The 26497-nt window shown below is 47.5% G+C and overlaps 1 protein-coding gene and 1 long non-coding RNA gene across 2 annotated transcripts in view; one reads left to right on the top strand and one right to left on the bottom strand.

Annotated features, from left to right (window-relative positions):
• Positions 1 to 13041, top strand: part of UNC13C (unc-13 homolog C) — a 131107-nt gene extending 118066 nt beyond the window's left edge. Inside the window, exons 30-33 of the mRNA XM_081170723.1 lie at positions 7681 to 7828; positions 11092 to 11184; positions 12337 to 12496; positions 12589 to 13041. Of these exons, the coding sequence (XP_081026849.1) occupies positions 7681 to 7828; positions 11092 to 11184; positions 12337 to 12496; positions 12589 to 12874 (687 nt within the window). The 3' untranslated portion in view covers positions 12875 to 13041. The remainder of the gene's footprint in view (positions 1 to 7680; positions 7829 to 11091; positions 11185 to 12336; positions 12497 to 12588) is intronic.
• LOC308573611 lies at positions 6639 to 7670 on the bottom strand. The gene is made up of 2 exons (XR_014002140.1): positions 6811 to 7670; positions 6639 to 6776 (listed from the first exon to the last, which is right to left on the bottom strand). It is a non-coding gene; the product is annotated as an uncharacterized lncRNA (long non-coding RNA).
• Positions 13042 to 26497: the final 13456 nt, after the last annotated feature.

The following is a 26497-nucleotide window of genomic DNA, read 5'->3' as shown; positions in this document are numbered from 1 at the left end:
AAGCTGCAAGCCAGTGCAAGTAGGAACAAGTTAACACCCCCGTCTGTCCTGAAAAGTGGGCACAAACCAGCTGGCGCTGCCAAGCACCTTTCACAGGCAGCTTCGTGGAGTGGGCTTTGTGGCCATCTGATCTGAGTGTGAGTGACAGTGGCCAGATCTGCAGGACAGACTCGGATGGGGGGTAGGGGAGAGAAGTGTCCCACTAGTAGGTCCTGTTTCCTCCCTCCATCAGCTGCTCTGCCGCATTTCTCATCCTTTGGCTAATTAGCTGCCGCTGCCACATAACTGGCTCTCGCTCAAAGATCATGATGAACTACTCTCTTCGCTGGGCCCCATTTGGGAGTGGTGCCAACTTCCCTGCCAGGTGTCGAGGAGCTCAGCTGGATGCATTAATCTTCGCCACCATGGCTCCAGCAGAATTAATCCAGAGTGGTCGTGGTGGGATCAGAGCGGCAAGGCCAGAATCATATGAGGGGAGGATCTGATTTCCCCATTTTAAACAAGTGGATCTCCAGCTGACCTGAAACATTTTGGACCAGAATCTGGAGCCTTGCATGTTCATTGCAGTCTTGGGGGTGGCACTCCAGTTGCAGGAGGGAAGAGGTTTTTTAATTGGGGAAGCCAGGAAGCAAGTGTCCCTGGGGGTGAGGAGGGGTAATATTTTGCATCATTTCCTGTTTTAAAGGACTGCCTTGTTCTCAAAATCTGTGGCTACGGGGGAACCACCAGATATGCTACTAGAGGGAATCGTCTTTTCCAAATCCCTGCCTAAATTAGATCTGTAGGGTCTGATGCCTCTAGAAGGGACAGCAAAGAGAACAGGTTAAAGATGTGCAAAAGTGCATACAAGGCTCCTCCCAGCTCTTTCCTGCAACAAACTGCTGAATTGGAGCAACTGGGGCCACATGAGTAACCAAGATGGTGCCCTCCAGCTGGAGTTGGAGTCCATCTCCTAGAAGCCCCAGCAGCCAGCATGGCCAGTGGTCAGGAAATGTGGGGGTTAGAGTCCAACAGCAACTGCTGGATGGTCCCAGGTTGGTTTGTGCTCCTGATTTGTGATGGAGAAACGAGTCCCCAGGTCGGCTGCTGCTGCTTCTGCTGCTGCTGCTGCTGCTGCTGCTGCTGCTTCTTCTTCTTCTTCTTCTTCTTCTTCTTCTTCTTCTTCTTCTTCTTCTTCTTCTTCTTCTTCTTCTTCTTCTTCTTCCCCTTTTCTCTCAAGGGGACAATTCAGACATGGGGCATGCACCACGCCAAGGGTATCGGGTCCCCAAATTCCCCCTTGAGCTGCTGCTCCTTTGACTTACCATTTGGCTGTAATATCACACTACAAAATACTGCACTATGGAACACAATGCCCTGCAGAGCCATGACTTGCAAAAAGATAGAACAGTGGATTGATTGCAGGCTACTTGGAAATTAACATTCCAATTACATTGTTTTATTTAAAATATTTATATCCCAGACTTCATCAAAAATCGATTCCATGGATATGAAGGCAGAGATGGGAATCAAGCCCACATTTTAACAAAGTTGTCTTGAGGGAAATCCCCCTTTGATCTTCAGTAATATGTCAGCTTAGTTAAGAAAGGGATTGTCAATACATACTTCTCCCCATACATTATACATTGAGAGTTTCAGGATTTCTGTTTGGCAGCTAAGGCAGTTTTAGCTGCAGACAGTAAACAAGTGACCATTTCTAAAATCTCCTTAAAAAGCAACATGATTTAAGTAAGCCCAAAGTACTATTTTGAGTTTTAAAAGAATATCATACTCTGCTATTTCTTTGATCTTTTCAAGAATCTGACTTCAAAAGAGCACAATAGAAGATCGTGATCAAAAAGTAGGAGCCATTTTTTAATTAGTTTACTGTGAAGCTGAGAATGCAGCTATTATATTCGAAGACTAAAATTGTCTCAAACGGGGGGGGGGTGTAGCGGAGCCTTTTTGGCCCTGTGAGCTGAGTTTGACAGATGAGTGGGACAGCCCGCCTGTTGATCATATGATGTGGTTATGACATCACAAGATAGGCAGGTGGGTTGAACTACCGTTCAAGGGATGCGCCAGCCTTAGCTCCCTGCTTCCAGAAGTGGAAAGGGGAGCAACAGGGAGGCCTCAAAGAGAAGCGCTGGGAGGGAGAAGTGGCTTCCATTGAAGGGAAAGCTATTCCTCCTCCTTGAGCAAGGTGCGTTCCTCCTCCTGCCCATCAGCCAATGAATGAGCGTGCACCTTGCTCCAGCACTCCACATTGTTCCTTTGAAGCCCCGCCCTTGCCTGCCGCACACATGACATCGTGTATGACATCAGCTGGAGCCCAGCTTCTTATTATGATCTTTAACATAGAGATTTCCACCCCCAGCTCAGGATGCCTAAAATATTTGTTCCAATGTGGGATGAAAAGGGCCATTGCACTGTTCCACACTCGTACCTTGGAGCCCTGTTGGTTTGCCCACTTCTGCGGCAAAGAAACTTGTGCCCAGGGATTTATCTCAGTGCTCTTTCTGCCACTCAGCACCTTCAAGGCATAAATTTGACTGTTTTTTAGATTGTGATCACAGTAGGAGGAAGCAAAGCTTCTGAACACCAGTTGCTGGGCTCTTGCACTCGAATCCTACATGAGGGTTTCCCAAAAGCGTCTGCTTGGCCAGTGTGAGAGCATGATGGACTAGTTGAGTCACTGGCCTCATCCTGCAGGCTTTTCTACGTTCTTATCGCACCCCTGCTGTAAAGCTCTTGTTGTGGAGAAATACACCTTTAGGTGTGAACATGTTCAGATGCTATCAGCTCCCTCAAAACAATCAATCAAGGATGATGAATTTCAAAGCTCCCTCCGGCCACCCTTCCATTTCTGAGCCGCTCTTCTATCTAGAAAGATGTGTCTAATTGTACACTTTTAATTTATAATTGCTTGCTAATTAACTCTCCCTCCCAGCAATTTAAATCTTATTGGCCACCGTCCAGAAGCAATCAAGCAGCTGGGCGTGCCGTTGACATCGCTGCGACGGCAGCTGGCAGCGCTGAAGAAGCAAGGCACCATTTAAACTGAAAAAGCAACTTGTGTCTTCAGCGGTGGTGAACACGGCAAAGAAATGTCCTGCTTGAGCATACGTCCATCCGTCCCCCATCCATGGAATACGCGACACCCAAGGCCTCACACTAAACAACACAACACACAAGAGAAAAGGGAGGAAAGGGGGCATAGCTGTCAAGTGTCCCTTATTTGAAGGGACAGTCCCTTATTCCAGTGCCATGTCCCGCTGCTGTCCCTTATTGATGGATGTCCCTTAAATGTCCCTTAAATGATATCCCTTAAATTTCAAAGGAAGCAGCTCCTCTCCCTCCCTCCCTGCCGGCCAGGGAGGAGGGAGGCTCCAACTGTGTTGCTTGCCTGTGTTGCTCACCCAATAAGAAGTCTAAGAACGACTGGGGGGTGGAGCTTGCATGCCTTGTGTGTGGCTAGTTAAGGCAAGCTGGGGGGTTTTTTGAATGCTGGACGCCATTTTGGTGCACGTGCTGCTACAAACTTTGCAGTGCAAAGCCAGGCCGGGGAGCCATCTTAAGTCGAGGCTGCATAGGCCTTGTGGTGCATGTGATTCAGATTCTATTCAGTTGAACCTCTGGTTACAAAGTTGGTTGGACAGTGTTCTTGAAGCTACCCAGCATGAGTTTGACCAGACTGCAGGAGGACAGGAAGACTGGAGTGCCTGGAACAGGTGAGGCTGCAGGTCCCTTATTTTGGCTGCTGGTCCCTTATTTTCAAATCTGTAAGTTGACAGCTATGAGGGGGGGGGGCAATCTCAGCTGCCAGTACTTAATTGGTTGCTCTTACAATGACCAGCTGGCAGAGGAAGCACTCAAGGACAGGAGGCAAAGCTGATGGAAAGTGCTTTCTGCTCCTCATCTCTCCCACTGAGGCAGCCTGATGGAATGGCTAACAATTTTACACTTATGTTTCAGATTCTTTCAAGTGACACGGACATGAGTCCCAAACCCTCGGATGGCTTAATCAGGCTTTTGAAGACCGTCTCCCTTGAATGAAAACTTTGAGCTCTTGCCATGGGCAGCTGCCTCCATTCTTTTCAGATTTCTGCTTTCCCCTCATTCTCTCTGATGAATATAAACACACACACAAAACTTAGGGAGTCTGACTCTTAATATTTGGCTCCAGATTGTGTTCAGCAGTAACTAAAGCTGTTGCAGCATAGAGCAGGAACAGCCTCTGTGAGCCTCAGGGGTCCCATTCCAGCTCCTTATCCTGCCTCCCTAAATACATGAAACAGAAAAGCCAAGAGAAAATAAAAATTTGGAAAGCAGTGAGGAGGAACACAGAGAAAAGGAACAATGCGCTAACCATGGATTTTTACGGGAGACAGAGACATGCAAAGTGATGGGAAATGTCACAAGGTTAAAAGCCAGTTTGCACGCTCCTCCTCAGGGCAAAGGGCTGGGCAGGGGAAGGCAGCAGGTGGGGAGGTGGGTGTTTTTGCCTTTTTGTTGTTCATTTCTAGCCCAAATGCAGGCAGGAAGCTATCCTTGAACACCCTGAGTGAGTTTTGAGGGTTGATCTGCTCAAATAAAAGCATGGTGGGGGCATCACCATGCAGCATACAAGTTAGGCCTCAGTTTTAGGAGGGACTCCTCTGCCTCTGTCATCTCCTGATGTCGCCACTGAGGGGTTTGAGACTCATGCTTGGCCCTCCCCCCGAGACAGCCTCCTTCCAGAGCGGTCCTGAAGTGCTGTAGAGGCCTCTGTCGGCTGCACATTGCTCCCCAAGATTGCCTCTGGATCCAGCACAAGCTAAGGTTGATGCCTTATGGGCATGCAGAATGCAGCAGCTAGACTGGTGACTAGGAGCGGCCACAAGACCACATAACACTGGTCTTGAAAGACCTACATTGGCTCCCAGTACATTTCTGAGCACAATTCCAAGTGTTGGTGCTGACCTTTAAAGCCCTCAATGGCCTCAGTCCAGTATACCTGAAGGAGCATCTCCACCCCCATCGTTCTGCCCGGACACTGAGATCCAGCGCCGAGGGCCTTCTGGTGGTTCCCTCACTGCGAGAAGTGAGGTTGCAGGGAACCAGGCAGAGGGCCTTCTCAGTAGTGGCGCCCACCCTGTGGAACGCTCTCCCCTCAGATGTCAAGGAAATAAACAACTATCTGACGTTTAGAAGACAACTGAAGGCAGCCCTGTTTCGGGAAACTTTTAATATCTGAAGGACTATTGTATTTTAATCTTTTGTTGGAAGCCACCCAGAGTAGCTGGGGAAACCCAGCCAGATGGGCAAGGTATAAATAAATGATGATGATGCCGATGATGCCTCTTCCCCCAAGGGACAAGTTATTCTACGGCGAGGACGGGGGAAGAGCACAAATCACTCCGTTACTTTGCCTGTTCCTTCATTTGCACCGGCGGCCAGGAAGTTAAGAGCTAAATTCGTGGCTCAACTCCGAATGTTCCTTCTGCTTGTTGTGGCTTATAGCTAAACAAATAAAATGCTGACCTACCTACCACAAATCACTCTGGGAAAACTGGCTCTGGGAAATCACTCTGGGAAAACAAAAAGAAGCAAAGGAGCATCAGCGCACCATTTTCGAGCTGGAATGTGGGACAGTCATGTCCCCTGTGTAATAAAATTAGACCCAAATGAGAGGGGAGCTGAGTATTCAACATGACTCCCATCCTCCTCTGACCCCATGGGCTTCTTTGGCAGGAAGGGTTGAATAAATAATCCACACAAGGCAATAGGAGATGGTTTTTTAAAGTGGCGTTGCCTCCCCATTCTGTGAGAATTAAAGAACAGAATGGAGAGAAAAATTCTTGAAGAATGGAAATATTTTGTGGAATATTTGAAAAAAACGTTATGGTTATCTTAAAATGTATGCAGGATTTGAAGTATAGCTGCAGGTGAGAATTGCAGTTTAAATATTTTATAATTAGCATACATAATGGGTAAAATATAAGTAATATAGCAGCTTTATAAGGTAAGAAAAGAACACAATGGAAGGGACGTCAACAGATAGGAGAGATTTATTCTGATGGTTGCTTAAAATAATTTGTAAAATTTGAAAAGTTAATAAGAAATGTTATAAGGTGGCATTGCCTCTACAATAATGGTTGGAGAGCCCTGCTAGATGAGTCCAACTTCCTCATTGCCCCATAGTGGTGGGTCCATCAGATGCTCTGAAGGGCAGCCCACAAGCAGAGCCCAAGAGCAGCCCCACTGCACCCCACAGCAGCAACTTGTACTCAGGCTTCCATGCAGCCGCCTCTGATTTGGCAGGTAGGTAGGTAACGCCAACATGACTTGCAGCCATCACGCTCCTCACTTTCAAAGCCAACATTTCCCAGGCAGCCTTGGGGAGAAATCCTCCTCCCCAACGGAAACACAACCCCAAAACTCGGAAGTTTTTGGTCCTGGCAGCTCAAAGTGCTGATCCAGGCATACAAAGCCCTACACAGCTTGAGTACATAAAGGGTGAGACGATAGATTCTTCAGGGATCCTTGGCTAACCAAGAAGCTCAGAGGCCAGGTGACCTCCTGGATCTGGTGTCCGCAGTGTCCCGGCCCTCCTCTACTCCCTCCTCTATTCTCTGTGCTTCTGGGTGTTTTTTTTTGGGGGGGGTTAAAAAAAAAGTATTGGTTTTCACACTTCTCACTTAAAAAAGAAAAACAAGAAAAAAGAAAAACATTACAATACACAAAAACAAAGAAAAACACATAAAAATGAATTTTAACTTCCAAATCCTAGTTTCATTACATTGATAACTGACTTCCTCGAATCCCTCTAACTGAATTTCACTATATCACCTATTTAGCAATTCTCCAAATTCATATTTCTAATAATATTAACTTCTTTCATTTACTAACTTCTCCTTTATTAATATTCTAATCCCTAATATTTATTAATAACATATAATCTACCCCTAAGCCTAATTACTATTTCCAATAAATTTCTCTTTATCTTATATTACAATATTTAGCCAAATATTCTTTAAAATTCTTTAAATATTCTTCCAGTCCTCTTGTGTCTCCTCTTCTTTCTGGTTGTGGATTCTTCCAGTCAGGTCAGCCAGCTCCAAAAATTCCATCATCTTCATCTGCCATTCTTCTATTGTTGGTATCTCTTGCAATTTCCAATTTTTGGCTAATAAAAGTCTTGCTGCTGTAGTGGCATACAAAAACAGTCTAACATCTTTTGGGGGCAATTCCAATCTGATTATTACAAGTAGAAAGGCTTCTGGTTTTTTAATAAATGTATTTTTCAACATTTTTTTCAACTCATTATATATCTTTCCCCAGAAGTCTTTTACTTTAGGACACATCCACCACATATGATAGAAAGTACCTTCTTTTTCTTTACATTTCCAACATAAATTATCATTTGTATGATACATCTTTGCTAATTTCACCTGGGTTAAGTACCATCTATACATCATTTTCATAATATTTTCTTTTAATACAGTACATGCAGTAAACTTAACCTCTTTCTTCCACAGCCTTTCCCAATCTTCCAACATTATATTGTGTCCAACATCTCCTGCCCAATCAATCATCACAGATTTAACTTGTTTGTCCTTTGTATGCCATTCTAACAACAAATTATACATTTTGGAGAGATTTTTAACATTAGTGTCTAACAATTCCGTTTCCAATTTGGATCTGTGCTTCTGTTTTTAGCAATACTTCCATGCCGGAGGAAATGGGCTGAAAAAGAATTACCTGGAGAAGAGTCCCGAGATGCAGTCCCTCAAATACGCCCTCAACCTTTACACCCAGACGACAGACGTCCTGATCAAGAAGTTCATTGACACCCAGACCTCACAAAGTAAGTGAGCAGCAACTGACAAAGGCTTGGCCTGAATGGATACTCATGGCAGCAGCACAATGGCAGCCAAAGCAAGCGCAGAAAGAATAACTTTCTGGCCTGGGAAAATGGCATGTAGCCACTACTAGCTGCCTTCAAGGCCAGCTTTTGCTGAGAATGGCAATTCCTTCCTGGAAGGGAGAGAGTCTGTGTGGTTTCTTCAAGCACTCCCCTCAAGCCAATTTCCCCCTCCCCTCAAGCCAGTTCCTTCAGAGATCACCATTTACTGTGACTTGAGATTACTGGATTTAGGGATGGATCAGGGGAGTTATCTAGGGGGGCTGAAGCATCCCCAAATTTTCAAGGGTGGGGCTGGGCCCCAGTGGCGTGGCGTGGGGGGTGCAGGGGGGCGGGCTGCACCGGGCGCAACATCTGGGGGTTAGGGTTAGGGGGCGCAAATCCACGGGTTAGGGGGCGCAAATCCACGGGTTAGGGGGCGCAAATTACTTGCCTTGCCCCGGGTGCTGACAACCCACGCTGCGCCACTGCTGGGCCCCCTCAATATTCTGTGTTCTTCCCGCTTCATACCAGGAGACATTCCCTTTTGCCTTCTCATTTGTTGGTTCTGTTATGCCAATTAAAAACCAACCGGGCATGGGCACAGATAGCTGAACCTGTACCATGTCTTTTTTATTTTTAAAAAAGTGGTTTAAAAAACATAAATAAAAAAATAAAAAACCTGTTTGTTCTTTTTTTAAAACTGCCCAAGAAGTGCACAAAGTTACATAGGCAGTTTGAATTTTGCTTGTGTGGTTTTCTGGTTTTGTGCAAATCTGAGGAACCATATCTATATCTATAGGCATGCTTCTGACTAGCTTTTACTAGTAAGAAAAGAAAGCAATTGTAAATTCTCAGTACACGCTTTTTCAAAAGGCTGTCCAAGAGATCTGATAAAGAAATTTTAAATATGGTTTCCTTTTGCAGTTTTCTGATTTTATGCAAATTGGAGGGATTTAAAAAAGTGTGTGTGTGTGTGTGTGTGTGGTGCCATTCAATTGTGCAATTCACTGCATGGTAAGTGACTTTTGCTTTGAAAGATGAAATGGGCTCATGCCCTTGCTCTGCCGACCAAAGACACAAATCCCTTTCCTTCGCGTGTTGAAGGATGAGGGAAGCCATCAATACAGCTGCTGTAGACATGATAAGGAATTAAAAAGCCACAACAGATGTCAAATATGTGTCATTTAGCCACCAGAGTCTTTGGCCCTGAAATCCTTGCATTTCCCTCCCCACCCCCATACACACACACATGCAAATCTGACATTGGGGTCGTTCTCCACCCCACTCTGAGAAGGAGAATAAGCATCTGGTTTTATCAGCCGGAGCTTCTCTGTCTCGCCCCAGGAATGGGCGCTGCAGCTGAAATGTTTCCCTGACATGTTGTTTTGCATCCAATTTTGAGCCCAGCCCCCCCCCCCCCCGCACACATTGTCTCCGTTAACAAATAGGGTCTGGACAGTGATGAATGAGTTTCGAACAGGCTCCCTTTCCACAGATGGAGCAATCAGCTGGAAGCATTTTACTTTTCTGCGTTAACTGAGAAGTGGGGAGGGTTGCCACCGATGGCGGGAGAGCAGCCGGCTTAGCTTCAGAACACTGGATCTCAAATGCCAGCCCAGCCATGGGCAGGGGGTGCATCTGCCCCCCCCCCAAATCCCCACAAGAGGTCATTGGCTCCATCAGCCTCACCTGTGGGAAACAGTGGACAGCCTCACTGGGTTGTTGTGAGGATAAAGGGGAAATCATTACACACCCCATACCTCCGGGACCCTGGGGGACATGCAATGGCGCACCTTGCCCTTCAAAGGATGTTCTGGCTAGGGCTGGGGCTGCTGCTGCTGGGTCCTCCCACTCTCCAGTCAAGGTTGGGCAGGGAAAGGTGCCGTTGATCTCGCTCAGATGGTTTAGCCCAGGGGTCTGCAACCCGCGGCTCCGGAGCTGCATGTGGCTCTTTTACACCTTTGCCGCGGCTCCGGAGCGGATACTAGCGAGGGGAGGAGGGGCATTGTGCGCCCCGACACTCCCCACTGTGGCGGACGCTGTACTGGCTGTGACATCGCATGAGGGCGGTGCGTGCGTTAGTCACGCACTGTCCTGACATCACCTTCCCGCCCGCCCGCCCGCTACATTGTAAGGGGCATGTACGCTGGTCACTGTTTTGAAGGGGAGTGAAGAACACACACACACAAAAAGGTAACCTATTAATTTAATGTTTATTTCTATGAGGAGGAGTAATTCTGAGGGGTCAAACAAAGAAATAATAAAAAAGTGACAAAAAAGGTTATTTTTATAATGACAAGTTTTGCGGCTCCCAGGTTTTTTTTCTTCGGAAACGGGTCCAAGTGGCTCTTTTTGTCTTAAAGGTTGCAGACCCCTGGTTTAGCCATTGCCCCATCACTGCAGTAGCCCTTCTCTCGTTGCATCCCCAGGGAGGCTCTGCTCATTTGCCTCTTTGGACATTTGGGCAGCTCAGATAGCCTGTGACCACCATTTGGTTGCAGAGAGTGGTCTGGGGCCCTTTTGGTTCCCTTTGGTGAGGCTCAGGCTGGAATCTGAGGGTGGCAAATAAACACACACCCTCAGCCCAGACCCTACACAACACACACATCCATGGGTTGCACTGACATTCAGGCAGGATTCCTCCTCTCGTCATCACACTCACACCTTCCTCCTTCCCACTGCAGGGGGTGCCAGCATACTGTTGCTGTAGAACTGGGCCCCACAGCCAGTGGGGTAAAAATCCTGTCTCTGGTTATTTCAGCCAATGGACTTGATTCCTGTGCACAGATCCCCAAACTCTGCATCAGAACAGAACAAAGAAACGTTCCTTCTAGGTATAGTTTCAATAGACATCCCCAACGACAAGAAAAAAAAGTGTTTTTGTATGCCACAGCTGCTGCCAGAATATTAATAGCGAAAAATTGGAAAGGGGAAAAAATACCCTCGATAACTGAATGGCAAAATAAGCTTTGTGAATTTATTGAGCTGGCAAAAATGACAGCAGCCTTAAGATTACAATCAAACCAAACTTTAAGGGAAGAATGGCAATGTGTAGAAGAATATATGAAACAAAGGAGCCATTCTGGGTGCCCACAAAACATCCCACACCCAGAACAAAACAGAGCACCTGCCTCGCCAACGTGTGGGCAGGTTCTCCCATGCGCAGGGACTTCTTCCCTTGGCCCCTTTGGCACTTAATCAGAGCTTGTTTCCTTCTGCTGCAGGTCAGGTGAGCAACAACACAGTGGGGGAGATCCATCTCCAAGTGGACCTCACAACAAACCCGGGAACAGGAGAGCATAAAGTCACCGTCAAAGGTGGGTGTCAAAATATGCTGGCTTTGCATGAAGGTGACAGCATCCTCTCCAAGCCGGATGGCAGGCGATTCCTCCTTGCCAGGTTGTGCCTTTGGAGCTGCTCTGCCTTGGAGATCTGAAGTGATCCACTCAGAGGATGGCAAAGGCAGGCAGGCTCTGGAAAGCACTTGTCCTGAGCTAACCTCCATAGAAATGATAGGGAGCTGATGATAGGGGTCAGCAGGTTTCTCCCACAAGCAACACAAAGGCAAGGCTTTTTGGAGCCAAAGGTGTTTTCTCCTTCCCTCCAAAGGAGCCCAGACTGACCTCTTTAGGTTTCATAACCAAATTTTGCATGGTGGTTCCTGATATCAAGGAGCAGGTTTTTACCTATGTTTGGAATCAGTCCTCTTGAATCAAGAGCCTTTCAAAATTGCATGAGGTGTCCGGCACAAGACTGCTAGTAAAAGATAAAGCAACAATAAAGGTAAAGGGACCCCTGACCATTAGGTCCAGTCGTGACCAACTCTGGGGTTGCGGCGCTCATCTCGCTTTATTGGCCGAGGAAGCCAGCATACAGCTTTCGAGTCATGTGGCCAGCATGACTAAGCCGCTTCTGGCAAACCAGAGCAGCGCACTGAAACGCCGTTTACCTTCCCGCCAGAGTGGTACCTATTTATCTACTTGCACTTTGACGTGCTTTTGAACTGCTAGGTTGGCAGGAGCAGGGACCGAGCAACGGGAGCTCACCCCGTCGCAGGGATTTAAACCGCCGACCTTCTGATCGGCAAGTCCTAGGCTCTGTGGTTTAACCCACAGCGCCACCCGCGTCCCTAAAATAAAGCCCCCCAAACCTGCAAATAGCTATATATATTTTTAAAAAATATTAAAACACAGAGATGTCTTGTAATTGTCAGCTGTAAAACAGCAAAATATCAGCCTAGGTGAGCAAGAACATCTTCACCTGATATCTGAATGTAAGAAGCAAATGTGACTCCAGGGAGAGGGCCTTGTGGAGGGGAGGCCCTCACCGGGAAGACCCTGTCTCTTGACCATCCCCATGTGGAGCAATGGTCAAGGAAGAGCTGTATTTCCTCAAGTGTGTGTGTGTGTGTGTGTGTGTGTGTTTTAGAGCTCCACTTGACTCTCCATGTGTCTGGTTGATGTTTTCAGTTGTCGCCATTAATAACCTCAACTGGCAAACCAGTGCTATGTTCCGGCCCTTTGTGGAGGTTTGCATCTTGGGGCCCAGCCTCAGCGACAAGAAACGGAAGCACGGGACGAAGACAAAGAGCAACACCTGGTCTCCCAAATACAACGAGACGTTCCAGTTGTAAGTGACCCTTCTCGGCTCTCTCTGTGGCTGGTGGCAGCGGTGGCGGGGACGGTGTTGTAAATCCCTGTGTGTGTCCCGTCTCTCTCTAGCCTCCTGAGCAGCGAAGAAAGGCCCGGGGCCTATGAGCTTCACCTCTCTGTGAAGGATTACTGCTTTGCCAGGGAGGACCGGGTCATCGGCATGGCTGTCATACAGCTGCGGAGCCTGGCAGAGAAGGGCAGCTGTGCCGCCTGGCACCCGCTGCTGAGGAACATCTGCATGGACGAGACCGGGCTGACGATCCTGCGGATCCTTTCCCAGAGGACCAATGATGATGTCGCAAAAGAATTTGTCCGGCTCAAATCGGAAACACGGTCCGTCGAAGAAACAGCCTGAAAGCTCCTCGCGAGTAAATGCAAAATGTCTGCGCCAAGACCCTTGACCCAGTGTTACCGACATCCGAATCATGCATGTGTGTGCAACTCTGTGGGAATGTTTAACTAACTCTGTTTCCGTGTTTGCCAGAACATAAAAGTACTATATTTGCCAGGTTATGTCCAAGAGCTGTCGACCTTTTCTACATGTTTGGGTCTTTGGGGGGAAATAAGTAATTGTTTCAATGAAGTGCCAAAACTGCAATGAAAAGCAAATGCTTAATGGCATCCTTTGAAACGTTGATTTTGTCTCATCCCAGTCTCTCCTCTCGTATGCATTTCCCCTGATAACATGTTAGACTTTTGGGTTGAGTCATCTGTTAGCTGTCTCTGTTCAACTACCACGTGGCCTCTCCAGCGTCATCTTAACCAAGTCCCCCCCCCCCACGTTTGGGCTAATTTCCACCTTCCATTTTATGCAAACTCCGTTTTCAGCCTCACTTCCCAAGATCTTTTTCTATCATAACTTACAGATGCAGTTACTTCAAGAAAGGGTTTGTAATTTTATAATTGCTGATAACAAAAGAAATGATTTTTTGCATACAGACTTTAAAAAACAAAAAGTGGAAATGTTTTATGCTGACCTTTTTTTCCAACCTTTCATATTTATCACTGTGAAGAAATGCTGTCCAAGCAACATCCACGAGAAGCTTAACTCCGTTTGTTACTGATGTTTGATAACTTGAGATAACTTTGTTCTCTCAAACTGCCATGGTAACATCATCTTTGTAATGCAAGGGTAGTCCCATCACCCCAGTCTGGTGATTTGCCCCTGGCACAGGCAGGGGCCCCATGGGACCCCTGGAAATGCACGCTCCCCCCTGGCTCACTTCCATGGGGTGGGGTGTTCCATGGGAGCAGATGGGCCCTTGCCCCCTCCTTCTCCCTTGAAGTGGAAGGGAAGAGGAGAAGGTGGGAGAGGAGGCATGGAGGGGGCTCTCAAGTCAGTGAGGGGGTGTGGGGTGCTGGCAAGAGAGGCAGGCCCTTGTCTTCCTTGACTCAGGGCGCCTGGGATGTGCTCCATTAGCGGTGGGTGAAGGTCTGCTTCCTAGTAGCCCACACAGGAGCCATTCCCCGTGGGTGGTGTTCGATGCAGCGTGTGTGTGTGTGTGTGTGTGTGTGTGCGCGCGCGCGCGTGAGAGAGCTTTACAGAGTTTTGTTGTGTGAAATGCTGCCGGACTATACAGGGTTAACGAGATGGAAGATGCTGTTCAGTGGTTTCCATCTAGAGATCCTTCATGAGAAGCAATTTTGCTGTTAACATTTTTCACTCTGACCATTACAGATGTTCTTTTACATACTTAGCTGAAGTCGCAGTTAAGTGCTTTTCTTCTTATTTTTATTTTCATAGAAGTTCAAAGGTTTCTACTTATGCAACATGACTATGTCCTGCACTGAGGCAAAAATCCATGTGCTGTAAATATATTTCGTGAGAAATTGTACAATAAAGCAAGAAGAAACTGCTCTCCCTTGCCTCCTTGCCCTGATTTTCGCCATCTGCAGAGACATTGTTCCATCAGGAAGGTGATTTGGATGAATGTGTGTGTGAGAGAGAGAGACAGACAGACAGAAAGAAAGATTTCAGCTGCCTTCTATCACAGCAGGACTCAAAGGAAGGGCAGTCACTGGTGGACATGGGCAAGATTGACACAGAGCTTCGAATTTTGCCCTGGCATAGCTAGGCAACACACTACCCAGAACAACAACAACAACAGACACATCCCAGTCTGAAGTATTCCTTTGGGCAGATCCAAGGATTATACCCAAGGCTGGATGGTACAGTCCAAAGCCAGTCTCAAGCCTTGCCCAAACTGGGAAAGCCTTTCTATAAAAAAGGATGCTTTGATGTCTGAGAGCCAGTGTGGTGTAGTGGTTAAGAGCGATAGACTCATAATCTGGTGAACCGGGTTCGTGTCCCCGCTCCTCCACATGCAGCTGCTGGGTGACCTTGGGCCAGTCACACTTCTCTGAAGTCTCTTAGCCTCACTCACCTCACAGAGTGTTTGTTGTGGGGGAGGAAGGGAAAGGAGATTGTGAGCCGCTTTGAGACTCCTTCGGGTAGTGATAAAGCAGGATATCAAATCCAAACTCTTCTTCTTCTGAAAGCTCCAGGAAGCCCCTTCCTTTCTCCAGTGGAAAGGGAAGCGCCGGGGACACTCTCCTCCTCCATGCCACATACTCCAGGCTCGACTTTTCTGAGAATGAGGCAGGTGGCTCAAAGGAAGTAGGTGGTTGATTCTACTCCAGAGGTGGCTGCTTCCCACCCAAGGGCAGAATTGGGAGTCGGCCAACTCTCTGAGGGCCACACGCATACCCAGCAATGGGCATGACCAGTGTGCAGACACATGCAGCAAACACACAGCTTGCACAGAGAGGGCGGCACCTTTGGAGAACTTTAGCAACAGTGCTCAGAGGAGAAGAAGCCATTTTTTTAGGGTAAGGAGAGGTGCCCGATTTTGTCAGAGGGCTGATGGGTGAGCCTCATGGGCTGGACCTGGCCTCTGGGCCCTGGATTTGCCCATGGAGAGACCACTCTCCCTAGATTACGCCTTAGAAACTGAGAGCTGTGAAATAGCAGGAAGGTCCTGGAAGGTGGGAGTTACTAATCCACCTCCAGCCTTAGTCAGATAATAGAAAGTCCGCTTCACATTGGAGTTTACAGAAGGATACCTTTTCTCCAAGCCTGGAGGAGGTGAAGTGGGAACAGCCATATTCCAGGATGGCTGTGGAACTAGCAGTGTGGCTCCCTTCAGCATCTTCCTGCTTCTCCTGCCACAAAATGCATTCAGGGACAGAGACACAGGACAAACATGCTCACCCTTCCACAGGCCCTTTGGGAAGAAAGGGTTTGGCAGCATCTGGGTGGCCACACAAGAAGAGGCCCCCTGGATGTTGGTGGATTCCAGCACCCCCCAGCATGGCCCATGGTCAGAAACATCCACAACATTTGCAGGACAGCAGATGAAGGAAAGCTGGCCTCTTCTCCCACCTCAAGCCCTGGATATTGCCTGCCTTCCCCTTGAGCAGCTGGCTTGACTTCTTGTGGGTCACCTAGGCCTCCTTGGGGCACATGTCTTGGCAATCTGTACGCCACATAACTCTGGGGTTTCTAAGTGCTGTACAATGACAACATTTCACCACATCAGCTGGAGCTTCCAGTTTACCTGTGAGTGAGTCGAGACTGACCGAGGGTGGGTGGTAGCCCCCAATTATACCTAAATGTGTAGGCAAAGGGATCCTTTTAGGCCATGCTCAAGCTGTCACCCAGAGCCAAGTGTGCCCTCCAAGGCTCACAGGAAGCTTACTTAATAGCCTTTAGATAGTACAAGGATGAAATGATTGCTCATCTAAGAAGCCACATCTCCTTTTCTGGCACCCATGAATCGTCTAAGAAGGAGAAGGTGGATCATGTTTGTTCCTGGTTATGATTATGGTTTTAGTGGATCAGTCATCCTTCCTGAGTGCCTCCTTGTGGTGACCGATTTTTGCCTCCCAAAGGATATTTCCACAGGGACTCCACTGGAGAGTAACTAATGCTTTGTCCTTACTGAGTTTCCTCATCTCCAAGACTGTCTCGCCCTCTTTTCCTTCCCTGTTTACATCAGACTGTCATATCTGAGAAATTGTTTAATTGCTGGTTTGTTTTGATGTCAGTAAACCTCCAGATGGAATGAGTATAATGAGAGCATCTCGGCTTTGGCTAGAAGCAGATTCATTTCCTTCTGAGGCCATTGTGTGTGCTTTTGCACAGTTACCGCTGTAGCCCATCACTTCAGAGATTGCTCTTTTGCCATGTGAACATTAGGGGAGAAATGGAAAGCGACTCTAGCCATGGTCCTGACAAGATATGATCTCCCAGTGATGATCCCCAGGGAGAGCGATCTGGGCACAACTGGTCCCTGCCTTCCCTGAGGCTGTGCAAGGCTGGTCTGAAGAAGCTGCCTCTGAGGGCAGCTCATAGAATCATAGAACTGAAGAGCTGGAAGGGACCCCAAAGATATCTAGCCCAACCTCCTGCAATGCCGGAATCTCAACACATGTCTCCACATCCAGGTTGAACCCATACTGGACTCTGCTTAGCTTTATAGAAGTGCTGGTCTGAGCTGTCCATAGTACTGAAACCTTACTGAATGTTTCTGCAGAGCCAACCTCGAAGTTAGGTTGCCGAGGCCACACACTCCAAGCCCATGGCTTTCTTTATGGTGCCACAGTTGTGGGGCTCTTTCCTCCTTCCACTGTGTCCAAGGCAGATTGTGCTGCAGTCTGGGTTTTATTGTCTTGAGGCCTGTTGCATATCATGTCTGTCAATGGCAAACATGCTGTGGAAGGAAGATGTTCGTGTCCAAGAAATGATTTGCTAGAAGTCTCTCCCACTGCTTGGTTCCCCGAGTGCTGTAGGCAACCTGCTTGACACATGTGTCTGGAGACTTCTAGCTGCTGGGAAGATGCAGGGAATCAAAATAGAAGCAATTTTCTTGGCAGTGTTTTTTTTTTCCCCTCCTGCATGTAGAATTTTTCCCTAATCAGAAATGAAGTTTGTGGCAGCAGAGAAATACAAAGCAATTACATGGGCAATTGAGCTTTATCCAGCCTGTTGTACTAAAGGAGTGTAGTGTAGGGTACATTTGGTTTCTGTGGCAAGCGAGGGATGAGGGGGGGGGCTGGAGAGGAAGGGGCCTTAATTTTATATTAGCCAGATTTCTCCCGGAATAACAGAGACCTTCCTCTCTGCCCAAGAACAGAGGATCCCTAGTGCCAAATAGCCAGGACTTCTTCTCTTTAGTATTTCTTGTTTATTTCAAAATCTAATCTACCCAATCTCCATGTGGATTTTTTTAAAATAACCGCCCAAGAAAACCAACAAATTAAACACCCATTAAAATGCATTGTGTGTACTAAAAATTTCTCATTGCTGCTTAGCCATAACAGTTAAAAGTCTGCCACACATACACACCCCACAAGGTTGTTGGGGGGGAAAACAAGTATTGATTGTGAACATAGGGCTCAACAATTTTGGGGTCTTTCTAACTTTCGGGGTGTCCTGGTTTTTACTTTTTGAAATATGGCAACCCTAGTCCCCTGGAGAACAGGCGAAGTCCAGGCAGACTGGAGGAGGGCAAATGTTGTCCCTATTTTCAAAAAGGGGGAAAGAGAGGACCCAAATAATTACCACCCAGTCAGTCTGACATCAATACCAGGGAAGATTCTGGAGCAGATCATTAAGCAAACAGTCTGTGAGCACCTAGAAAGGAATGCTGTGATCACCAATAGTCAGCATGGATTTCTGAAAAATAAGTCATGTCAGACTAACCTGATCTCGTTTTTTGACAGAATTACTAGCCTGGTAGATGAAGGGAACGCAGTGGATGTAGTCAACCTTGATTTCAGCAGGTGCCCCGTGATATTCTTGTAAAGAAGCTGGTAAAATGCGGTCTTGACTATGCTACCACTCAGTGGATTTGTAACTGGCTGACTGACCGAACCCAAAGGGTGCTCATCAATGGTTCCTCTTCATCCTGGAGAAGAGTGACTAGTGGGGTGCCACAGGGTTCTGTCTTGGGCCCGGTCTTATTCAACATCTTTATCAACGACTTGGATGATGGACTCAAGGGCATCCTGATCAAATTTGCAGATGACACCAAACTGGGAGGGGTGGCTAACACCCCAGAGGACAGGATCACACTTCAAAACGACCTTGACAGATTAGAGAACTGGGCCAAAACAAACAAGATGAACTTTAACAGGGAGAAATGTAAAGTATTGCACTTGGGCAAAAAAAATGAGAGGCACAAATACAAGATGGGTGACACCTGGCTTGACAGCAGTACATGTGAAAAGGATCTAGGAGTCTTGGTTGACCACAAACTTGACATGAGCCAACAGTGTGACGCGGCAGCTAAAAAAGCCAATGCAATTCTGGGCTGCATCAATAGGAGTATAGCATCTAGATCAAGGGAAGTAATAGTGCCACTGTATTCTGCTCTGGTCACACCTCACCTGGAGTACTGTGTCCAGTTCTGGGCACCACAGTTCAAGAAGGACACTGACAAACTGGAACGTGTCCAGAGGAGGGCAACCAAAATGGTCAAAGGCCTGGAAACGATGCCTTATGAGGAACGGCTAAGGGAGCTGGGCATGTTTAGCCTGGAGAAGAGGAGGTTAAGGGTTGATATGATAGCCATGTTCAAATATATAAAAGGATGTCACATAGAGGAGGGAGAAAGGTTGTTTTCTGCTGCTCCAGAGAAGCGGACACGGAGCAATGGATCCAAACTACAAGAAAGAAGATTCCACCTAAACATTAGGAAGAACTTCCTGACAGTAAGAGCTGTTCAACAGTGGAATTTGCTGCCAAGGAGTGTGGCGGAGTCTCCTTTTTTGGAGGTCTTAAAGCAGAGGCTTGACAACCATATGTCAGGAGTGCTCTGATGGTGTTTCCTGCTTGGCAGGGGGTTGGACTCGATGGCCCTTGTGGTCTCTTCCAACTCTAGGATTCTATGATTCTATTCTATGATTCTAGTGAACACGATGTGAAGATTCCTTGGTTTGGTTTGACTCTTGCATTCATTTGCACGGGGTGGAATCCACCAACCACAACTGTGCGTTAAAAGAGGACCACGTGGGACAGGCCTGTCAATCTCCCATCTCTTGTACTCCCAAGACAAGCACTGGGTGGGCTGACCAGTTCTAGAATGAAAATGGCAGGACGTCCTCTGCCCCCACCTCAAAGCACAGCGCTTCCACAGCCACCAAGAATAGCACAAGAGCTCCTGAGAGCTCGCTTCCGCGCAGAGTGCTAGCAGGCTGCAATGAGACTCCCTTTGGCCAGCAGGTTAATTGGAAGGCTCTGCCAGAAGCCTGTAATCACACCACTGAGGCGTTGCAAGAGCAGCCAAAGGGGTACATCAGAAGCGCCGGGGCAGAATTGCTTTTTGCTCACTCCATCTCCCAAACTTCAAAGGTCTTCTGATACTTATTACTTTTCATTGATTTTTTTCCCTCCCTCCGCCCATCAAGTAAGTACAAATATTCCTCTGGAGACCATCAAGAACAGAAATTGATTCAGCAAGAAAAAGCTTTCTTCATATCTATGCAATGGATGGACAGTCTGATGGCTGACTGCCCCAGCCAGGCACGGCTGCCTTTATTGCCATTTGAAGGCAATGGCAGCTAAAAGTGTTGAACTTTCTTCTTCCTTTCTTTCTTTGCCATCCTTCAATAAATTCTAGTAGGGTGGTTTGATGGGAAGTTTTGCTTCTGCACATGACTCTGGCAAACCGTTCTAAGCTGAAGCATTCCTTCCTCACCCTAGAATGCTCAGTTCACATTGAGTTCATGAAACATTGTACCCTGACCTGTTCTTAATGCATGGTTGACCACATCTACGGGATGCAATAGTTATGTTCTTTTAAGTCTTGCTATATCAATCACTAGTAATAGTTTAAGTCTTGTTATATCAATCACTAGTAATAGTTTAATAAGGAGGTTTTCACGCCGGTCCAATTCTGTGTTCCCTTTCCCAACCTTTAATCTATTGATGATTAATACCTATATGCAACCCTTGCATTGTATTTGTGTTAACCAATCAGCAACAAGCACATATGTGGCAATGCTGTAATATTCAATAAAAGGGACTCCCCGAGACATGCTCGGCAGATGCCTCCCATATGACACTTGTCATTCATCTGTCGTTTATTTCAACCCAACAGTGGTTGGCAAGATAAAAATAAGAAAATCCTTAAAATGCAGCAGTTGGATAATAACGTGGCAATAATGCGGTCAGCTATCAGTAGCTCCATTGGTAGGAAAAGACCTGAGAAAATAAGAAGGTTGTGAGTGCCGAAAAGATTGCAAAGGGTGTGCCAAATGAGCCCCCACCTTCCAGAGCAGGCATAGGCAAACTCGGCCCTCCAGATGTTTTCGGACTACAAACTCCCATCATCCCTAGCTAACAGGACCAGTGGTCAGGGATGATGGGAATTGTAGTCCTAAAACATCTGGAGGGCCAAGTTTGCCTATGCCTGTTCCAGAGCGTGTTGTACACACCAAGAAGGCCCCCACCCCCCACCCCCAGTAGCCAGCCAGCCACCTCACCTCGAACTCTTAGGAATGGGCTAGTTTTGCCCAGACAGTCTTTGCTCATGACACCAAGGCAAGGTTCCTAATCTGTAGCCCCTCCCTGCTGAGTTGTTTGGTTAATTCTGGTTGTAGCCCTTGAAAGGATGGCCTCTCTACAAGGTGGAAGCTTGACAAACCACACCAAGAGAGGGGTAAAAGTGTCAGATGACGTTTCTTATTTTTCAAGTATTAAGTTCATTTCCACCTTAGTTTGTAATTTTTAAAGTCCCCTTGAAAATCTATTAGCATTTCCGTGCATGTATCTTAATATACACATTTTGATGCAAATTTGCCTATATTTGCAAGCAATTTCCTTTAAGATCAGGCATTTTCATATCCTGTTTTTCACTACTTATAATCATGTTCACACTTTCCCCTAGTATATGGTGTTTTGAATGCATTATTTGGTTGGAGAACTGCATTGCAGAATTCAGAGCCATATGGCTTTCAGAGGATGGCAGCATTTCAGTCTGCACACTGTTAAGGGGAGCGCAGAGCAGCTAGATTCACCTTTAAATGTGAACTGAGTTGCATTTCCCTCTCATTGTTACATGCCCCACACAGAAACCAGTACGGCATCTTTAGACAGAGGTCGGCTCAAGTCCCCATTCCCCTCCTGGGTAGGAGGGTGGAGTGGGATTGAGCCCTCATTCAATCAAGCCAGCCAAGTTTCCTATCACAGGCCCCAGTTTGCAGTCCCTTTCTGCCCCCCCCCCCGCAGATCCTAAAATGACAGCAGAACATTTGTCTCCCCGGCACTACAGTGCCCAAGGCAAAGGCTGCTGTTAATTTGAGGAGTAGCAGCCTGTCACCACAGCCCTCCCTAAAACAAGCTGACAGTGCACTTGTTTCCAATAATATTCACCCTCCAAAGGCAGCGGTGCTTCTGGGTGCGTCAGTCAGACCGGCAGCTTTCTTGCAGGCTGTTTTGCTTACCGTCGCTGTGCTTGTGCCTTCCATGGCCTGAGAGGAGGACCTTGTGGGAATGTTGTGGGTAGCAGGAGAGGATATATTGATTAAATATTATCCTTCCTCACTCATGCTAGTGAGCTAGCAGCAGAGCACATTCCCTTGCACATTTCTGGAAGCAAGCTGATGGATTCGTTAGAATCATTTAAGTTGATCAGTCCAGTCTGGCTTGTCCAGATTGGATTGTTCCTTGTAAATTTCCCCTTTAATTCCCTCTTAAAAACAATAATGACACGACAGTTGTCTTTTAAAAGTAATGGTAAAGTTTACTTACATTCAGTTCACAGTATTGTCCTGAAGGCAGGCTTTGTCTTGTAGTTACAGTTACAGTCAAAGAGAAAAGAAGTCTGAGCTAGGCCTCGGTCTTTCTACCTTGCGGCTTACATCCTCTGTAAGGATGAGCTATGTGTTGCTGGCCAAGAGCCATCAGAGAAGTCAAAAAGGTGAAAATGGAAAAAGGTGAAAGAGGCAAGAAAGGAAGATGGCTGCGTGACTGACCCTTTTATAGGGTCTGCTAGGGTCACGCCCATCTACAGTGGTGACTCGCAAGACGAAAAGAATCCGTTCTGTGATTCTCTTCGTCTAGCGGTTTTTTCGTCTTGCGAAGCAAGCCCATTGACGGATTAGCAGATTAGCGGCTTTTAGCGGCTTATCGGCTTATCGGATCAGCTGATAAGCGGCTTATCGGCTTAGAAAAGGGGGGGAAGGGGGGAAAACCCACAGGAACTCGCAAGACATTTTCGTCTTGCGAAGCAAGCCCATAGGAGATTCGTTAAGCACCTCCAAAACGGAAAACTCTTTCGTCTAGAGAGTTTTCCGTCTTGCGAGGCATTCGCCTTGCGGGGCACCACTGTACCTGGCCACACACAGAGGGAGGATGCTCCAGAGCAGGTATGACAGGAAGTCTTCCCTGTCTGGAGCAACATTCCCCTGTGTGTCCACTCTAGGAAACAGGAAATGTTGTATTTGACTGCTAGAGTGAATGATACATCCCGCAGACCTAAGGAATGGCTAGCCGCCATCCCGCCCCCTTTACAGGCATGCACCCTCTTGCACACCTCGCTCATCACTTCAGTGGGGACAGTGAATGAACCCTGATAGGCCTTGATTGCCTCCACTGTCCTGACTCTTGAAACAGAAGGAAGATACAGGAAGACACAGCCTGTAATCCAGGCATAGGCAACCTCAGCCCTCCAGATGTTTGGGACTACAGTTTTCATCATCCCTGACCATTGGTCCTGTTCGCTAGGAATCATGGGAGTTGTAGTCCCAAAACATCTGGAGGGCCGAGGTTGCCTATGCCTGCTCTAATTAATGAATGGAGCAGGATCTGCATTCAGGGCCTTCAGGACCAGTTTGGAAAATGCTCATTTGCAAACAGGCATTCCTTCCACCAGCAACAACACTGCTGGCACGGAATAGTAAAACAAAACAAAACAAAACAAAAAACCACCTTCTGGCTTCTTTACCAGGAGATAAAATATCCATTGTGCTTAGGATGTGAGGGCTGCAGCAGTAGCAGCGGCAGGAAAAATGGCAGTCTCTGTGCAGTGGAGCCCAAATACAGGGAAATGTCATCACTCCTCCTGCCCCCCCCCGTTAATTTTTAAGTGCTGCTCTTCTTCCTTGGCTAGGTGGCTTTGGCCCCCACACTGCGGCTCAGCTGCAACACAGCTGCTACAAATGCACTTCGCCTCTCAAGTGGGACCAGCGAGAAGCTGGCCGCAAATGAGAAGCAAAGCTCTGCTTAATGAGGCATCCCCCACGTAAGAGGGAAGCGGAGCTGCATCTTTAACTAGCCTCTCCCTAGTGCCATGAGCAGGAAGAGAAGGGGGGGTGCCTGGAGTTCGGCACCCTTCCTGGCACCCAAAAGCCTCCTAGGTGGCCAGGTGTTGAGTCCGGAGGCTGCTGGCTGTGAGGATCCCGTGGGCTGCCTCCCTGAGCCCAGGGTGACAATTGTCTCTCTGCCCACAGATGGACATAGTCAATTGTGACTGTTTAAAGTGGCATAAAAGGGCTTTAAATGTTTGTTGCGGATTTGGCCCAAATTCATCTGGAGCGAAAACTGAAAGTTGCCATTGACAACTAGCTAGGCCTTACCAATGGGCCCTTAATGGACACGGCTTGGATATCTGAAGGGCTCTTTCAGGCGTTATCAACAACTTGTAAGGTATTTTTCGAAAGAAGCAAAAACATAATTGCAAAGGAATGGGGTGAACAGAAGGGATTGCAAGCTATTGTGCTTCACATTACAGTGATTTCTTACCCAACCTTTACCCGAAGGACCGAGAGTTACAAAGGTTTAAAAGAGAAGATTAAAAACAGTGAAACTACAAAAGTAGGGCAGGTCCTAAGAATCTCAGGTGTCAAAGGCCAGGATAAAGAGATGTGTCTTCAAGCAGGTGCACCTCTGTGCACAGGGAGTTTCACAGTTTACGGGCTGCCACAGAAAATGCCCTTTTCCGGCCACCCAAACAAACTTCTTGCAGCTAGTTTGTAATTGGGGAAGCCATGGCCCTGCCCTTCTGCAGCTAGTCCTTTTGATTCAGGCTGCCTGCCATACAGCTAGCCAGTTGGGTGGGGAAATGGGGCTGCAGGAGTTTCCCAGATATTGTAACTTAGTATTGGCCAGGCCAGGACTCAGGTCTGACCACAACATGAGAAATATGGGTCCACTTGGGCCTCTTTTCCATCTACTGCTGGCTTTGCAAAAGGCTTCTAAAGGAGGGGGAAGGGTTGGCTGAGAGCAGAGCGGATGTTCTTGGAGGCACAGTGGTGGATTTTTACAGGCAGGGGCGTGAGAGTTTAAAGGAGAAAGACTCCCAGCTCTATGATTTTATGACTCTTGTCTTGAGACTGGAGGCACAGTGGTGGGAAGGGAGGGGTTAAAGTCTCTTCCCATTTGTCAAAGTTCTGCTTTATGTAAACATGTCGCTGTCAGAGTGGCTATGTAGAGCCTCCACATTCAGAGGCAGTGCACCTTTGAAGCCCAGTTGTTGCCTTTGGGGAAGGGCCATGGCTCAGTGGCAGAAAGGTTTGCGTGCAGAATGTCCCTGATTCAACCTGTTGGGGCAGCATCTCCAGGCAGGGCTTGGAATCTTTTGCCAGAAACCCTGGAGAGCCAACTCCTAGAACCATAGCTGTCAACCGTCCCTTATTTGGCGGAAACTCCCTTATCCCAGCGCCATGTCCCACTGCTGTCCCTTATTGATGATGTCCCTTAAATTTCCCGGGTTTCAAAGGAATCAGCTCCTCTCCCTCCCTCCCTCCCTGCCAGCCAGGGAGGAGGGAGGCTCCAACTGTGTTGCTTGGCTGCGTTGCTCACCCAATAAGGAGTTTAAGAACGACTGGGGGGTGGAGCTTGCATGCCTTGTGCCGATCAAATCGGCCGCGTTGCCTGGGGACTCGCCTTTGCTCAGCGCTTCCCAGCGGAGAGGTGACGGTGGTTTTCCTTGCTGCATCCCCTTTGGCGGGTTGCTGCGCTGTGGGAACCACCGCTTGAGGCTATGTTTGGCTGCTCGCTGGGCTTTTTTTGCCTTTGGCTCAGAGGGGCTCAGAAGCTGAACATACCTGTGCTCGGAAAATCCCTTATTTTGGCTGCTGATCTCTTATTTTTGAGGCTGCTGGTCCCTTATTTTCAATTCTGTAAGTTGACAGCTATGCCTAGAACAGGGATCAGCATACCTTTTCAGCAGGGGGCTAGTCCACTGTCCCTCAGACCTTGTGGGGGGCTAGACTATATATTTGGGGGGTGAATGAATTCCTATGCCCCACAAATAACCCAGAGATGCATTTTAAATAAAAGGACACATCCTACTCATGTAAAAACACACTGATCCCCAGACTGTCTGTGGGCCAAATTTAGAAGGCAATTGGGCCAGATCCGGCCCACGGGCCTTAGGTTGCCTACCCATGTCCTAGAAGGCTTTGGCATCTCTCTGTCGTGTCCTGTTGGTGGGCTTCCCAGAGCAGCCAGATGGACCATGGTACCAGCTGAGCTGAGCTCCTCCTCTCCGGAGGAGATGGGTTGAGCATTAAATCTGTAAATTAAAATTTAAACCTCCTGTCCCACATGTGTGAGGGAAATATAAGCCCAAGAATGCACATCTGCTCATATCATTGGTCTGAAAGGAAGAGAGTGACTGAGGCAAGGGGGACAAAGAAAGGATTAACATCCCTGGTCCTATTTCCTACCACAGGATGTAGGGGTATGTGACCTGACACAGACCTCTCTAATCGAGAATTCTGTGAGTCTTAACCCCTTCATATGCTTATTTAGCAAATATAATTGTCATTTTGACTGCAGATTTCCCCACACTTCTGTTTTAGGAAGAAGCGGCGTATGATGGGGCCTTGCAGAGTTATATTGGCAGTCAGTGCAAGGCTTGTTCAGACAGGAGATATTTCTCCAGGGCACAAGGTAGCATTGCTCTTCCGCTTCATACTTTTGGGGAAGTTTGTATGTTTTGCAGCAGGTCAAGAACTAACATTTTCATTC

The sequence above is a fragment of the Podarcis bocagei genome (genome assembly GCF_964188305.1).
Source record: "Podarcis bocagei genome assembly, chromosome: 14".
Classification (NCBI taxonomy): Eukaryota; Metazoa; Chordata; class Lepidosauria; order Squamata; family Lacertidae; genus Podarcis; species Podarcis bocagei.
This window is presented reverse-complemented; position numbering and strand designations above follow the sequence as displayed.